This window comes from Phoca vitulina, unplaced genomic scaffold (genome assembly GCF_004348235.1).
Source record: "Phoca vitulina isolate PV1807 unplaced genomic scaffold, GSC_HSeal_1.0 scaffold6, whole genome shotgun sequence".
NCBI lineage: Eukaryota > Metazoa > Chordata > Mammalia > Carnivora > Phocidae > Phoca > Phoca vitulina.
In genome coordinates this window covers 23196164-23213137 of record NW_022589709.1, presented here as the reverse complement: position 1 = coordinate 23213137, position 16974 = coordinate 23196164, and the positions used below count along the sequence as shown (strand labels likewise).

Here is a 16974-nt window from a genome sequence, read left to right as displayed (position 1 = left end):
TCTGAAAATCTGATGCTACTTAAGTAGTTCGCAATGCAAGCCTAGCTCGTCATGCCATTGTTGAGCTTCTGCAGCCTGTAATGCTTAAGAAAATATAATTCCTTCAAAAAAAAAGAGAAAGAAAATATAATTCTTCATAAATGCTTTCAATGTGTTCCTATGTCACAGAAGTTATGTGCTGTTCCTGTTTTTTCTTGACACTAGATTCGAAATGACGAAACCTTAAACCAGTGGTTGCCATAGTTTTTTCAAGTTTGTAAATTTGCTTTATATTCAGCTAGTTCTTTCTAGTAAAAGGGCAGTGTGTTTTATAGACTAGTAAACCTAACTGTGATTAAGCAATTCTCTGAATCCTGCTTTCTGTTTGCTTAGATGACTCCCTGTGGCCATCCTTGCCACCTGCCCCGACCCCTGAACATTAGGGGGCCACGGTTATAATAAATGTTTGCCTGGGAAAATGTCACTGCCGTAGAATGAATGGTATTTCTAATAAATAGCACATGGACAATATAGAAGGGTTTTAATTAGAAATTTTTATAGCTGGGAGGAGTGTTTGTAGATCATCTAGGCCAGTCAAGTTGTAAACATTTTTATTTTCTATTTTCAGCACTTTTTGTCTAATGAAAAACCTTATACTCCACTTTATAGCATGCGCCTGTTCTGATACCTTGTAAGGTTTTGTTTTCACTTGAGATTGCAAATATCAGGTGGTATGTATTTGCCTTTTGGGAAATGATAATAAACATCCCTTGGAAAAGTTAAAAGCTGAAATTTTTTCTTAAAAATGTCATTTCCTCCTCAGCCTTATGTTTACACAACACTGCCCTTTGTCAGAGTGCAGCGTGGAAGGTTTTACTCAGACGTGACTTGCTTTTTGGAACATGTTACCCATAGAGTCCGACTGTACAACATCCAAGGTAAGAAAACAAAGCAGCATAGCTGTGAAACATGTACACTGGTTCTGGAATTCTTTGTGTGTCGTTTTTAATAAACTAGCAATTGGTTTTTTTGTGTGTGTTTTTTTTTATTATGTTAATCACCATACATTACATCACTAGTTTTTGATGTAGTGTTCCATGATTCATTGTTTGCGTATAACACCCAGTGCTCCATGCAGCACGTGCCCTCTTTAATACCCATCACCAGGCTAACCCATCCCCCCACCCCCTTCCCCTCCAGAACCCTCAGTTTGTTTCTCAGAGTCCATCGCCTCTCATGGAGCAATTGGTTTTTGAACATGGTATTTATGGTAGTCTTTCCTGAACTTGTCATTATACTCACTGTGTGGTTTAAAAATATACTTAGCCTTTTGATAATCAGAAATGGTAAAACATTTAACTCTACATATGTATGTTCTTTCCCTATATATATCTCCTCTTACCTCTCATAATATTTGTCTTGGTCATGAGTTCATTAATTGGAATCTTTATTTCTAAGATCTAAAAACAGTGGGGTTTTTTGTTGTTGTTTTAATTTTACAAAATGGGAATTCTGTCAAATACGGCTTTCAGTTAGTAGATCATTGACCGTCTCTGACATGCACACACGCCCCCCACGTATGGCCTGCCTTAAATATGGAATGTATTACAATAGCAGGTGTTACTGGAATTTAACTTTCTTTTAAGAAAAACGTTCGTTACTAGTTCTTTTTGTTTACAAGTCTTTACCTGGGAGAGTATAAAATCGGGCGATTGTTTATTGCTTTTAGGACGGGACTGATGAGCAGCATCTTTATTAACCAAGTGACAGTAAATAGGCTTTTAATCCTCTTAGGGACTTAACCATGGGCAGTGGTTCTTGTCCTTCCTTAGGATTTGGATGGAGCCGTGGCTCCCAGACACCCTCAGAGTTGCACATTTATGTTGGTTCGTGTTGAATTCACTGTTTTTATTTTTTATTTTTTTTATTTTTTTAAAGATTTTATTTATTTATTTGAGAGAGAGGATGAGAGGAGAGAGAGAACACATGAGAGGGGGGAGGGTCAGAGGGAGAAGCAGACTCCCTGCTGAGCAGGGAGCCCGATACGGGACTCGATCCCGGGACTCCAGGATCATGACCTGAGCCGAAGGCAGTCGCTTAACCAACTGAGCCACCCAGGCGCCCGAATTCACTGTTTTTAGAATGGAGTACTTTTCCAACCACAAATTTAATCCTAGTAACCAGACCACTTAACCATGGTATCAACTCTCTTAGAAAAGGACCTCATAAAAATGCCACTTTAGATTTTTCTTTGCTGTTAGCTAGGCTGAAAAAGTTAGAAAAGGAAATATTGTTTCCTTGAATCTTTATACCAGTAGATAATAAAGCGTTTGAAAACTAATGATAAAATATATGGGCAGGCACTGTTTGCTTTTTGGGTTTTGTGGGGAAGCAAAGGGTACTGTGTTCAGGGAATGTTCACTTTGCTACCTACAAGAAAGTCTGTGCTTCTGAAATAATCTTTTATTGAGTTTTCTAAAATCTCTAGTAAGTCAGAAACAATATTTTTGACCATCCTTTTCTACTCTTGCATAAGCCATTGTTCAACATCTCTGAGAGCTCTAAAATTACACCTTCAGCTACGGCCAGAGGTTTCATTTTATGGGTAGAAAGTAGCATCCCCATCACACAGGAGATGTGCTTACCTGCTTTTAGATTTGCTTAAAAAACTGTTGCTTGTAATGGAATGTTTCTTCCTTGAGTACAGCATGGCCCCCACTTTGGCCCAGACCTGTGTCATCAAGCATGGTTTACTGTTGTTTTTCCTTAGGTATACTTAGGAGGTAGGCTGTGTGGCAGAGTTAATGCTGAAGCAGCTCGCCAGAGAATTCCTACTTCTCAGTCAAGTCCGTTTGCTTAATTGCTTTTGCTTTTTGTTTAAATGAGTCTGTCACCATCACTGCAGCCTCAGAGTTTTCGCAGGTTGTCCAGGGGATCTGGAGCTCATCACAGAGGATGGTTTGCGTAAATTAGAGGGCCCTCTTCTGCTGCTGTGACTATAAGCTTAGTTTGCCGTCATATCCCAGTGGTTGATTTGGAAATTAATAGGCTCTGACTTGCCTGTGTACTCAACCCAACAAACATGCATTTACCAGGCCCTAAAAGCTTTTCTTTTCTCCTCTTTCCTTCTCCCCAACTGAGCAGTCCAAAATGCCCAATGGCTGACTAGTAGCCCCTTTGCAGAACCAGGAACCACCAAGATTTAACTGACTCCCAGCCTCCAAGGTGACAATGCCAGTGGATTGGTCAGTTAAGAAAGAGAAGTTGTTCTCAACTGGACGCTTAGAGTATTAGCATAACAGAAGTAATAATAATAATAAAATAAGAATACAGACCTCGAATTGCCTCTGGATGTCACAATGGGTGGAATAAACAGGGTGAAGCATTTGGATGAGATTTCTGTAGCTTGAAAGCAGAAAGCTTCAGAAGTTGGTGGGAAATGACAGATAAATAAGTTAGGTATAATGTGAAGTTAACTTAGAGTGCTTCTCCAGATGAGTTTTACTGTTCTTGGCTTGGATTGAACCTGAAACCAGCATGTATAACTATTCGAAGTGACATAGCAATCTTTATTTTTGCTCTCTCAAGCCCAGAGTGTTTATATTTTTTGTTTTTTCCAACATGAAAGCAGTCGGTGGGAGATGGAGATACCAGTTCACCTGAAAGGCTTTCATCCAAACTATACATCCTTCTATGTTTGTATCTGAGCCCCTCTCAACAAATCTCCCTCTTGGAAAAAATAAGCCCCGTTGTGGAGAGAGAGCCTTTTCTCAGTCGCCTTCCTGACCTCCCTCCATCTGTCGTTTTCTTTCACACACCGGTGCATGAAGGCTCAGGTTGTCTGGATCCTGGCTCATTGGGGTTTTAATTAAATCACTGGTCAAAACCTAAGGAAGAGATGTGAGGTCTTCAGGGTGTTTGGATGTCGACGAGTTCAAAGTGCCTGAATGGGGTCTGGTTATGCTGCACCAAAGCAGCCATACTGTGAAATACTTGACAGCTCTTCGGCGTTTTGAACTTCGGCTTCCTGTAAACCAGGCATCTGGGCGATTGATCAAAATCCATGGACAGGATGTAGCTTTTCGTCTTAGGTATAGAGAAAACATCAGCCAACTTCCATGCTTTTGTCGAGTGGCTTGTGTTTAATATTTCTTGAAAGAACGTAAATATCTACTTTCAAATTTAACTTTCTAAACTGTCTTTGGATATATGCTAATTGTGCCCCCTTTAAATAAACTGACCAGATGCAGTTATTCGGATGAGTATTAATGAATAGAGCCTGTTTGTTGTTAGTACCAAATTTATGAGCCAGAAAAAAATGGGGCCTGGGGGAGAGAAACTATTAATATTTTATGATTAGGTACTATAATTGTATTAGGTTACTAAACCATTAATTATACAAAAGATTTTATTACCTCTCAGCAACAAGGATAAAGAAACAAAGAGTTGATATTATGGAATATCTGTCTTTATTGAGAGTCTATATTAAATGTTTCAAATTCAGTTTACTTGAAATATTCTTTTAAAAAAACTAAAGTAATACAAACCTGATAAAGTATCCTTAAATTCCTCAGTCTCTATTTTAGTTACTCTTTGACCGTTTTCTCCCCAAAGTAACCTTTGGCCCCAATTAAGCTTTGAGAGAAAACAAAATCAAGAACAGAAATCAAACAGCACTTCCCAGATTATAAAAACTGTGTGGTCATCATTGATTTTGCAACAAACTGAATTGGGAGGCATAGGTTCAACCAACTTTGTTTTTTTGTTTTTTGTTTTTTTCTTCGTGTTTTATATTTAAGTTTTAGTGTCTCTATTTGTGTTCTCTCCAGATTCTGAAAATGGTTGGAGGTGCAGTTTAGAGTCCTCTCTTAACATCATTTAAGCTATTAAAAAACACTCTTGTGTTTCTTTTCATTATTGTTCAAACATTACATTCAAAACGTTTCTAGAAATATTAAATTAGAGGAAATCTTGTGCTCACTAGCTTTAAAAGCTCTACAAGATCAGAGGGATTTGAAAGATTTCTAATGCAACACAATGTATCGCCTTCTATCAGGTTAAATAAGAAATCCATTTTGTAGCACCCATAATTTAATGAAATGCCCTTTTGGAACTATTTTTTTTTATTTTTCAAAGATTATATTTAGTTTGTAGAAAATAATATTTTTCTGGAGGAAAAGATGGGAGAAGTGAGGATTAATTTTTCTTGTACTATAATCATCTTTCATTAAATTGAAGCTTTTCGTGTCACTAAGGCTACTTTAGCTTTTTTTTGTTAATCTTGATTTGGAAGATAGAACGTGATACAGGGAGAAGCCCCTGTATCCCCTTACGTTATATTTGTTTCATTACAACAAGTGCATACCTTGCAGTGACATCATGATCAGTAAGTGACATTTGCTAGCTGTGGCTTCATTTGTCTTTGGAGTTGTAATTATTAGACTTTGGTGCCCTAGTTTTTTGACATCAACAACTACTTTGAAGAATTAGGTTGCTATGGGTTACCAGTATGTCCTGTACATTTTCACTAGCACAAGGTTCAGGTTCCAGATCGGTTAAAATATATACCTTCAAGCTTCCCCCCGCCTCTGCCCCAGGACTACGTTCTCCTAGGCAGGTGTTTGTGAATGAATGAGTATGTGTGTAAACCATGTTTCAACCCTTAAGAGAAATATCTAAATGCAATACTTTTGCCTATTTTCCACCAACATACTATAAAAGTACTATATGTAATGGATCTTGCTAAAAGAAAGCAAGTAGCCTGGAGGTAAAATGTAATGAACTGCCATCAAAAAGTATGGAAGAAAAGACTTTCCTTTGGCTGCAATGACTGAGTAATTTCCTTGCTTGGGCACATTTAGCATTCAAAAAGAGGTTGCTTAGTTTTTCTCTGTTTTGAATATGTAATGTGATTGGATTCATAACATGACCCTTGACTTTTAGAAAGTCAAAATGAACTTCATCTAGTTAAACACATAAGAGAATCACACTGGGAATTAGAGATCTGAATCCTTAGTTGTGCCTTGAAGCCAACCAGAGTGACCTTGAGTTTGTCCTTAGATTTCTTATGGACTCAGTTTCTTAAACTGTAGAAAGACTAGATAGATGGCCAATTAGGTATAACCATTAAGGAGTCTTCACAAAACTTAGTATTACATAAAGTCTCTGTTGTGCTTAACTCCTTGCTCCTAAATTCATCTTCTAAGGATGGTTGAATCTGGGCCTTCCATCCCTGGAGTCCTCCTCCTTGTAAACAAGGTCTCAGAGCTTCACTGAAGTTGTTTTTATTTCCATAAAAAGATTCATGAGGATATTAAAATGGTTTGCAATCAATCTCTCATTTTTTTCCCAGGACTGCATTCCATATTTAGTTTAAGAGTAAAAAGCATTAAGTAAGTTATGACTAGGCAGACTTAGGTAATTAAAACATTTTTGGAATACCATAATATGCAATTGACTGCTAAGGATTTTTCTTTCCTGTTAATTGGAACTTTTAAAAATTGAAATAAGTAGCTATGTGTCGAATCTGATTATTCCCTACAGGCATGAAAGAGGAGGTTATTTTAAGGGACTATAAGCACATTCTGGCTACACAAATTGAGAACTCAGAGGTTATCTTGGGGGCTCTTTGACAGCAGCTGCTGTGTTGAAAGCATAGCTTCTTAGCAGGGAAGCATCCTCCCCCACAAATAAGTGTTGTACTAAACTCAGATGAAGGGCAGGGGGATGGGAAATATAGGGGGAGTATGGTGGTTAAGAGCTCAGACTCCAGAGTCCACGCACCTGCATGTCATCTCCAGCTCCTATCCTAGCTTACTAGCTAGCTGCTTGACCTTGCGCAAGTTATTACCTCTCTGTCCTTGGTTTTGTCATACTGAAAAAGGTGACAATAATAGAGTCCACCTCACAGAAGTATTGGAGGATTAACTGAGTTAATATACATAAAGCCTGGCACATATTAAGTGTTGTGTCTCCTTAAGAGGTTGTGTAGGCTTTGGGCACCTGGGTGGCTCCGTTGGTTAGGCGTCTGACTCTTGATCTCAGCTCAGGTCTTGATCTTAGGGGTTGTGAGTTCAAGCCCCACATTGGGCTCCATGCTGGATGTGGAGTCTACTTAAAAAAAAAAAAAAGAGGATGTGGGCCAGATGAATTAGACATAAGTGTTACAAAAGACAGTAGCCATTGAGGGTTGGGGGTGTTGGGGAAGATTTGATAAAGGAAGTGAGCTATTGAGATGCTATGTCTTAGAGAAATGTCATTTATATAGGCAGAAAGGAGGGAAAGAACATTACAAAGCGTGAAGTGGGGTTTTTTTTAATCAGACTCCTTTGTTCCTATTAGAATTAGAAAAACTATTACATATATTTAAGTTGACATCTAGTTTTTATACATTTAAAAAATTGCAAAAAGATGTTTTTTTCTGGAATATAATAAATATTGACATTTTAAAATAAGCATATCCAGTGAGTAGCAATTTGATTTCCAAATCATGCATTTTTAAAAAGGCCTGAATAAGATCTTTAACAGTCAAATTTCACATCCTTATTTTCTCCTTGAACTCGTATTTCCATTCTACTTCCACAGAATTTTATCTTAATGTAATATTTTTATGCTTGAGAGTCTTGTTATTGATCAACCTTTCATTACTCTTATGAAATACATATGTATGTGTATATTAAGTTTAAAAATTCTATCATCCTAAAAGTAAGTATTAAATTTTTTCTGGATTGAGTTATAAAGATTATTAGTAGTATACAGTTGATCAAAACAGTCCCTGTATAGGGGCGCCTGGGTGGCTCAGTCGTTAAGCGTCTGCCTCCTGTATATTGCCATTTTGGTCATTTATTTCATGAACTTTATTGGAAACTTTTCGCTCAGTGGATGAATCGTTTCTACCCTTTGTATCCCAATATGTTCATGTATCCATTGGTGAATGTTACTTATTGCTAGAATGAGATAGGTTTCAGCATCGATTTTCTTCTTAATTTTTGTTTTTATAAAGGTAAGGCAAAAAAATGATGTTACCATAAATAGGTGGGAATGGAAGGAGTTCTATTATAAGAATGTCATTCAGTCCCTTGAACTCCTTATGAGTTATGGTCCATAAATCACAGAATTGTCTACTGTCAAACTTGAGTTTCAGTCAATTATTTTTAATGATCTACTGCCTGACAAATTGATTAGATACACCTTCAGTTTTGTTGAAAGCAAACAATAGAAAATCACATGTTTTGGAAAATATTTGTTACCTAGCCTTAAAGTTCAACCAAACACCAGTATTGCAAATTGTCTCTGTTCAGCGTCCACTGGAGTTAGGATGAATGAGTGGTATGCTACTGATTCTTTTTTGTTAATTCAAGAGAAGGAACGGTAAAAGCGTGATTTAAAAAAAAGAAAAAACAAGGAAGAACTGCTTGCCTCCATGGCAAGATCAACTTGAGAAGTAAGAGTACACAGAATCCAGGCTTCCTGCATTAAGCTACCTTGGAAAGGAGCATGTTTGGGAGAGCGGGAAGTAGGCAAGTTCAGAGTGACTGTCAGTGTGGAGAGTATGCGAACAGACCATTATGAGTATTCTAGCATTCTTCCCTCGCTTGTCCTGGACCAGCCCCAGCTTGGATCGTTGGGAAGGGAACAGGAAAGCTCTACAGTGTTGTGAGCTGTTTTATTCACTCCCCGTGGAAGTGCTTTCGTTAGATCTTGTCTGTTCTGGATTTAAAAAAATGTTACTGATGTAGATGTTGTATTCCCTCCAAGAGAGAGCTTCCAAAAAACCTGTTGTTTCTTAAAATCAATGCTTAATAGGACAAAAAAAAAAAAAAAGACAGCTTTCAGTGTTATTGTGTGTTTTTTTCTATTACTAGGTCTTCAAGTGTATTGTAGTTAATTGGTGTCATCTTTAACCAAAAATTGCAATGCATGGAATCAAAATGCTCTACCTTTCCTATTATGCATTTACTTTTGTGTCATTGTAAGAATTACTGAAATGAAAAGCCTAAAATACGTAGACTAGTGCCTTGCTCATAATAAGTTGATCAATAAGTCATAGTAGTTATTTATCGAGTGCTTTAGACATGAAACGAAGTGGTGCATCATCATTTTCTTAAATTCAAGACTTGCAATGAAATTTACTCAAATTTATATTCATGAAAGCAGATGTTAAAATTTTCACTTGTGGAGAAATAGTCAATATGAACATTTACAGACCTGGAAATCAGCAAGTACCTCAGAGGATAAATTAGATCTTACAATGGATAGGCAAGTTGAATAAGTCAACATGGACAAAAAGGTCATCCAGTTATGGGAGTTATTACCATTTTTATTCTTGGTACTTTCAGATGTGAGTACAGTTTTTAAAAATGATAATATTTGCTTTTTTAGAAACATCATCTCCATATTGGCCTACTAAATTTATCATTGTTGCGAGAATTGTCGTTTAAGTTTATGTGTTGAATGAAGCAGTGTGTATTAGTTAATAACCCTAAGTGTCAACTCCTGGTTAAGTTGGGTAAGTTCAGGGGCGCCTGGGTGGCTCAGTCGTTAAGCGTCTGCCTTCGGCTCAGGTCATGATCCCAGGGTTCTGGGATCGAGCCCCGCATCGTGCTCCCTGCTCAGCGGGAAGCCTGCTTCTCTCTCTCCCACTCCCCCTGCTTGTGTTCCCTCTCTTGCTGTGTCTTTCTCTGTCAAATAAATAAAATCTAAAAAAAATAGAATAAAAAAGATAATTTTTATGTATACAAATAATATATATGTATACTCTTCTGACAAAAGTGTCACACATTATCGTATATGTATATAATGTAAAATCCCTCTAGAATCTGTGTGTGGTCCCTATCCACTACTCAAGAGAGGTAATCAGATACCTGTGTGCACCCTCGGATCACTTGCATTCTCTCTCTCTCTCTCTCTCTCTCTGTCTCCTCTCTCTCTCTCACACACACCTCTCTTGCATGCATATCTGCAGAAAGGTATAGTATTGTGTTTGGTTTTAGCAAAAAGTTCATCACACTGTACAAATGCTCCATTCACTTCTTGCATCAGATATCTTTCTTTGCCGGGGCAGAGAGCTACCTCATTCATTTGCTACAGAGCAGTCCAAAACGTGGGTGTACTGGTTTTATTATTCATTTGTCTGTTGGTGGACATCTAGCCTATTTTCCCATGTTTCTACCCTTGGCACCAGTGCACAGTGAACATGCTTGTGCTTGTGATTAGTGTTCATCTTAGGTAGATAAGTGAGATCATAGTGTCTTTAATTAGTATATATTACTTTATTGGCTTCTAAAGTGACTGTGACATTTAAAAAAAAAAGATTTCGAATTGTTTTAAAGAAGTTTTGTATTCTGGCAAGCCTGTCCCATAATTATTTTTTATTATTTTTATTTTATTTTATTGATAATATATTTGTCTCCTTTAGGTAGCACTTGCAGCATATCAGATCCCAGATCAGTACCCTCTCCCTTTCTTAAAAAATAACCTGGAGGTCTCCTTTCTACTTAGAGTCACTGCAAAGCTTCTCCAATCCATGGTCCCAAAGTAACTTTAACATTCTCTAGTGGTCAATTTGCCAGTGAGACATGATGGCCGAGAGGCTTAGTGCTGGTTCTGTCAGCCTTGTGATCTGGGGCAAGGTATGTTCTCCTAGGCTTAGGGTCAGGATTGAATGAGTTACTGTATGTAAAGCATACGGCGGGGCATATGGTACATAGCAAGGACTCAGTAATTGTTGGCTGATTCCTCCATGTAGCTGCTGCCCGTCATTCGGCAAACACTATCTGCCTATTATGTGCTGGGAGCATAAAGATAAATAAGACATGGTCCCAGTGCTTGAGGAGCTTACGTTCTAACATGCATGTGTTTGCTCAAAATTTAAGTACTTATTCCCTTCTTTCTATTTACACCCTGTCCATGGCCTAGTTTGCTTTCCTCCCAGGTCAGCTGACTTCTGCATCATGAAGGACAGCCTCTCACGTCTTAACTCATTCTCTTTAATGGTGATTCAGCACCTACTACATCCCCAAAATATTGTTACAAACTGGAATGCAGAGATGGTGTGTAAGACAATCTGTAAGGAGCTGACAGGCTCCAGGGAGGAGAAAAAAAAAAAGCAGAACTTCAGAGTTCTGCAAGACTCTTTCCGCTTCTCTATGATGGCTTTCCACCTGTGGACTTGCTCTGTTTTTACCTTGCATTGCCTCTGTTAATAAAGATAAATAATCTCCATTCTCTCTTTCTGGGGACAGAGTGTGAGGTGTTAGCAGCAAGGGGGTACTTAATTCTCTGTCTTTATCAATGACATAACTCACCCCCACCTGTTTGGACTACTCTTGTTAGGTAGGAGCTGTTTTCTTTCCCAGGACTGAAGAAAAACCAGAGGGGCTTAGAAGTTCCCGGCCATCCATGCCCAGGTGGAACCAATTTGGTAAAAGAACCTTTTGCTGCCACATACTGCAAAGATTCTGCAGGTCACTGAGACCGATCGGTTCATACCCATGCTTCCCAGGGAGTTCTCCCTTCAATCCCATGAGCTTCTTTGGGAATGGCACACTTTAGGGAATTCTTGACCTAGAGTAGGAAAAGGTAGCAGTCCTTCATCCCCCTCACATAGATTCTTCTTTAAAAAGTAATAAATTACCTTTGATAACTCAGGGATACCTCCTTGCTTTGATTACCATTACAAGATTTATTTGGTTTGTTCATAATAAGTATATTAGGTTTGATCTTACTTTAAAAGCCTGTCCTGGCACAGATGTCTTGCTGAACTGTGAATGGACATCGAGGCTCCTTTTAAAGGAGACTTAAGCATTTGTTGCCACAACAGGATCTGAGCATAATACTGAGCTCAAGAAAGATCATTTTCTCAACAGAAATAATTTATTATTGCCAGAGGTAATGTGAAATTATTTATTTTTTCTTGAAGCATGTTTTTTGTAAATGTTTTCCAGAGATACGTGACTTGAAATTAATGACACTCTCCTTTGTAAAGACTTTATTTCATTTCATGGACTCTATTGACCCCCTGGGAGAATATCCAGTCTAGAGAGGAGAAAACGGACGCGGTGCCAAACAGCCACGAATGCCTCCAGTAGATGAGGTGTTCTCCTGAATGCTTCATGGGGACTTCATCCCTATGCTGTATTTTGTGTTTTTGGCATCCTTGGTTCATTTGTGGAAGCTTGTCTGTTAGAATTCCATATACGTTTCATTGGCTTTGAAAGATATTGGGGTTGACATAAACCTACTGAAAGGGAAGTTTGCATCGAACGTCATACATTTCTTAGTCAAGGAAAACACTGTTGTTCTAGCATCAGTGGATGTGATTTTTGTTTTCTTTTAACTTCCCAGTAGTAGTGAAGCTATTTGGGTCAGTTATCTGGTAATTGTCAGAAGGAAAGTTATATGTATATTTTACTGGTTAGTGGTTCAGACTGGCCATAAAATGGGAGGGAAAAGAAAAGGACCTTCTTCCCCCACACATGAGGTCATACTGCTCATCACAGCTTTATGAACATAGTAAGAAACTGAAGTCATCTCTGACTGAGGTTGTCGAGTTGGAAGAGTAACATCTCCCAGAAAAGAACTTCTGTGAGAATTCTGAAAATTCTGTTGATGGAGGCTTCTGCCCATTTAGTATTGTCAGCATATTACTATTTATGTCTTACAATTTCCGGTGTACTTCTCACATAAACCTATAGTGCCTCAGCTAGCTGCATTTTCATTATTTTCCACAAGTCCCACCGATTCAAACTTCCTTCCTTTAACTGTTTGCTTTCACCTTCTCTAAGCCCTGGGGATTCTTCTTGGCTTCCAGAAAAAGTCCTCCTTACTCCCTTCTCCCAATCCCCATTTCTCTTTACATAGCCCTCTTTGTCTAAAGAGTGTGCTGGTGATCAGCACACTGTGACAGAGTGTGTGTGAGGCCTGGTGGGTAATGACTGAGAACTGCAGGTACGTGTCCAAAAAAAACCTTCTGCCGTATGAAATAGGATAGGGCCAGTCTTTCTTCTTTTGATTGCTTGCTTTCCTGATTGCTCTTTTGTAGAAGATCCAATATCTCTTCTACATACTCAGTCTGTATTAGGAGTGTTGGATTTCTCCATAACTCCCCTCTCCATCTCGGAAATAGACCCAAGGCTTCACTCAGGACCAGAAGATATAGTTAGGGTGGCATGACAGATAGAAATTAGTGAAAAGTTTAGGCTTATCCAAAAAAATAAATGCTTGATACATCTGGGACTTCTTCAAGCTGTCCTCTGCTTTATATAGCAAAGGCCAAAATGAATCACTCCATAACAAGGGGTCCTAAGAGATACCAAACTCAGTTAAAATTGATTTAACTTCTGGGGAGCTCTCCAGATTATACTCCACAAATACTAAGATGATAATATCCATTTTAGCCATAAATCATCTCATTGGATCTCGTGTCTCTTTTCCTAGATTATCGATCATGGGCAGTAATAGACTGTCTCTTGAACCAACAGACTGTAGATCTCACTGCTTCAGATTTCCAGCGCGGAAGGCGAACCGTGAAGAAGTAGGCTCACATGGCTCTGTTGGAGAATGGCCGTACACGTGACAGGCGGCCTGGCCTGGAGTGGGGCTGACCTTTTCTCATTTAATGTTCTCTTTTCCCTCCAGAACTCATTGGAGAATCATTTGCATGTTATATTTCATCTGCATTTATCTCATCCCAAGCTCTTCATCCTTCTGTTGAGTTACATGTGCTCCGGAGTAAATGTTTTCTACCGTCTGACAGTGTTAAAAAAAAAAAAAAAAAAAGAAAAAGGTGAACGGTGGCACAGTTAACATGAAAAATGGTGAAGATAGGAATAGAAAACGGGAAAATGTATGTCACTCTGGAAGTTCTGTACAGTATAAGAAAAGTGGAGCAATAAATTTCTATTAACATATATATTCTTTTAAATTTAGGAATAGACGGACAGTCTGTGGAAGTGTCCAATATCGTGGACATCCGAAAAGAACATAACCGTGAGATTGCAATGAGAATTTCTTCTAGCATAAACAGTCAAAACAAATTTTATACTGACCTGAATGGATACCAGGTAATTTTCCTTTAAAATGTCTAAGTAATAGCTGTGTTAGTGTGTAACTTTTATATATGGTAGTGGGCCAGTTAATTTCAGATCCTTTGAAAAATATGCTTAAGTTTACAAATTATTTCTAAAGGAAAACTGAATTTTAACAGGTACTTATAGGTTCTATATTCAACCAGATTTCCAAAGTTAGAACAGATAGAGAGATTGGTTTGTAGAACATCTGATTTACGGATGTAGTTTTTTCAAAGGCAGATTTGGTGACCATTTGCATGTTAAATGCCTTGACACCAAAATATGTCTGAATTTGTTTAATAGAAAAGAAACATAATTAGGGATTGGTGGAGTATATATTTTTCCCCTCATAAAGAAATGGTATGTGTGTATTTAATTTATTACATATATACTTTTAAATGTATAATGTAATAATGGGCTCTTTTAAATTTCAGGAAAACTCTTCCCCTCTTTTTATCAATAATGTATGTGTATTGGGACGCCTGGGTGGCTCAGTCGGTTAAGCGTCTGCCTTCGGCTCAGGTCATGATCCCAGGGTCCTGGGATCGAGTCCCACATCGGGCTCCCTGCTCCGCGAGGAGCCTGCTTCTCCCTCTGCCTCTGTCTCTCTCTCTGTCTCTCATGAATAAATAAATAAAATCTTAAAAAAAAAAAAAAAAAAAAAAGTATGTGTATTTACCTTTATGCACACACTTGTGTACATATACGTAGACAAAGAAATACAAGCACATATATAGAAATGTGGGCAGGTATGTATTTAATCAAAATGTTCACAAAATAGTTTGAAATAGTAATGAGAAAATTGACTCAATTTTTTTCAGATTGTTAGCTCTCTAATTTAATAGGGCTCTTTTGATTGTTACATAAATTTCTATATTCAGAGTATATGTGTGTGACAACATAGCTTTGAAATACTACTACTAAAAACATTAGCATGTTTTTGAGACATTAGCATTTTAAAAATTTCTGGCTATGAATAGAAATAATTTCACAACAAATGCTTTTACTTTGTCTGATTTTCAACTGGGAGGAGTGGAAGGGATTGTGATAATTTTCTCTTCTACAATTTCCTGCAAAGGTTAAATTTAAACCTTTTCCAAAGCATAAAAATTGCATTACACACTTTGAATTTACATGTTAATTCTACCACAGCTGTTTGGTTTTCAAATGAAGCCCCGACTTTATGGTGATTCATTTTCCTTGTGTACAAAAGAAATTCTTTTCTTAAAATCTTACAAAAGCAATTATTTGTATGTGTGGGTGTATACATGAATGAAAAAAACTTAGTAAAAGTGAATAAACGTGAATTTTCTTTTCAAGGATCGAGCATTTGAATAAATGGGAAAATATTATTTCTAAATTTCTAAATTTCTAAATTTATGACCTAAATATTTCTGCTTCTAAAATAGGCCATTTTTTAAGCCTTAGAAAGAGTAGTCCTTGAGCAAAACTAGAAATCTAGACCAACAGGTAGGGAGTGAGGGTGGCAGCCCCATAGTCATGACAGTGTGAATGTCCTTTTCAGTGAGTATACAAGTTAATTTGATTGGGAAGATCCGGATTGGAAAGGAGAAATGGAAAATTCTTCAAAACTATCTCTTCTTTTTTTTTTCTTTCTTTCTTTTTTTTTTAACATTTTGCAATTGTTTCTTCAGTTTCATAATTTCCTGGGCCTGTGATACAAATTACCACAAACTGGGTGGCTTAGAACAACAAGAATTTATTCTGTCATAGTTCTGGACACCAGAAGTCCAAAATCAAGATGTCTTCAGGGCCACACTCCCTCCAGAGGCTCTAGGGAAATACGCTTCCTTGCCTGTTGTGGCTTCTGATGGGCTTGTAGACCCATCACTCCACTGTCTGCCTCTGCTGTCCCAGAGTCCCTGTCATATTCTCCTTGTGTTGCCATGTGTGTCCTTTCGTGTCCAGGTTTCCAGCTTAGAAGGACACCAGCCCTTGGATTAGAGCCCACCCTAATCCACTATACCTTATGTCTGTAGAGATCCTATTTCAAAACAAAATCACATTCACAGGTTATGGATGACCATGAATTTGGGGGACACTATTCAGTACAACCAGTAAGTTGAAGGACGCACTACAGGGTTGTTGTAAAGATTAAAGATCATATTTGTGAATGCCCAGTACTTTGTCTCATTATAATGGGCACTCAATACTATGACATTAACTTTGTACTCCTTTCCTTCTTGAGTGTCATGTCAGACTTGCATGAGCTGAACAGGAGAGACGTCATTTTTATGTGGTGTGAATAAGATACCTCATAACAAAGTCTCTGATGTTTCCTCCTGCAGTTTGAGGGACTCTCCTCAGCCCCAACCAGCTTAGTGAATTTTCGGTCAAAAAATAAAATAATGTATTTCATGCATTCACATACTAGACCAAGAAAAATTAAAATATGGAACTACCTACATTGACACTAAACAGGAAGAATAAGCACTGAAGAGTTTTTAAATATAAATATTAATTTGATTATTTTAATGTAATATGTTAGAGGATTTGATGAGGGGATCTGTGGTATTTATTAAAACTGATTCAAGAATTATAAGAGATATTTTTTGAAAGGGGATAGAGAGCTATTATGCTTAGCATTCATTACAAAAGCAGTATGTTAGATTTAGATGAGAAATGAATACTTAATACCTTTATAATTTGTTTTATGCAAATATTGGAAAGCTAGAAGACTTTTGTTAAGGATTTTTATTCCGAATTTAAATAGGAATGCCTATTTTAAGAACCTGGATAAGTTCTACCTTTCTCACTTAAAAGTTTTCTAAGATCCTCCTTATTTTTTTTTTCATATTGTTTGAAAGAATGTTTTAATTCCTAAATTAGCTCTTCCTTTGAACAAGAAAGGAAGCTATACCTTTTTCTTTTTGGAAGAAAAGTCATCTATAGTCAGTACTAATTT

At 37.6% G+C, this 16974-nt stretch overlaps 1 protein-coding gene across 2 annotated transcripts in view; it reads left to right on the top strand.

Moving 5' to 3' along the window:
• MAN2A1 (mannosidase alpha class 2A member 1) overlaps positions 1–16974 on the top strand; it is a 165189-nt gene that overhangs the window by 124804 nt on the left and 23411 nt on the right. For both annotated transcript variants that reach the window (XM_032403874.1, XM_032403875.1), the window contains exons 16-17: positions 803–917; positions 13909–14042. In XM_032403874.1, coding sequence (XP_032259765.1) covers positions 803–917; positions 13909–14042 — 249 coding nt within the window. The remainder of the gene's footprint in view (positions 1–802; positions 918–13908; positions 14043–16974) is intronic.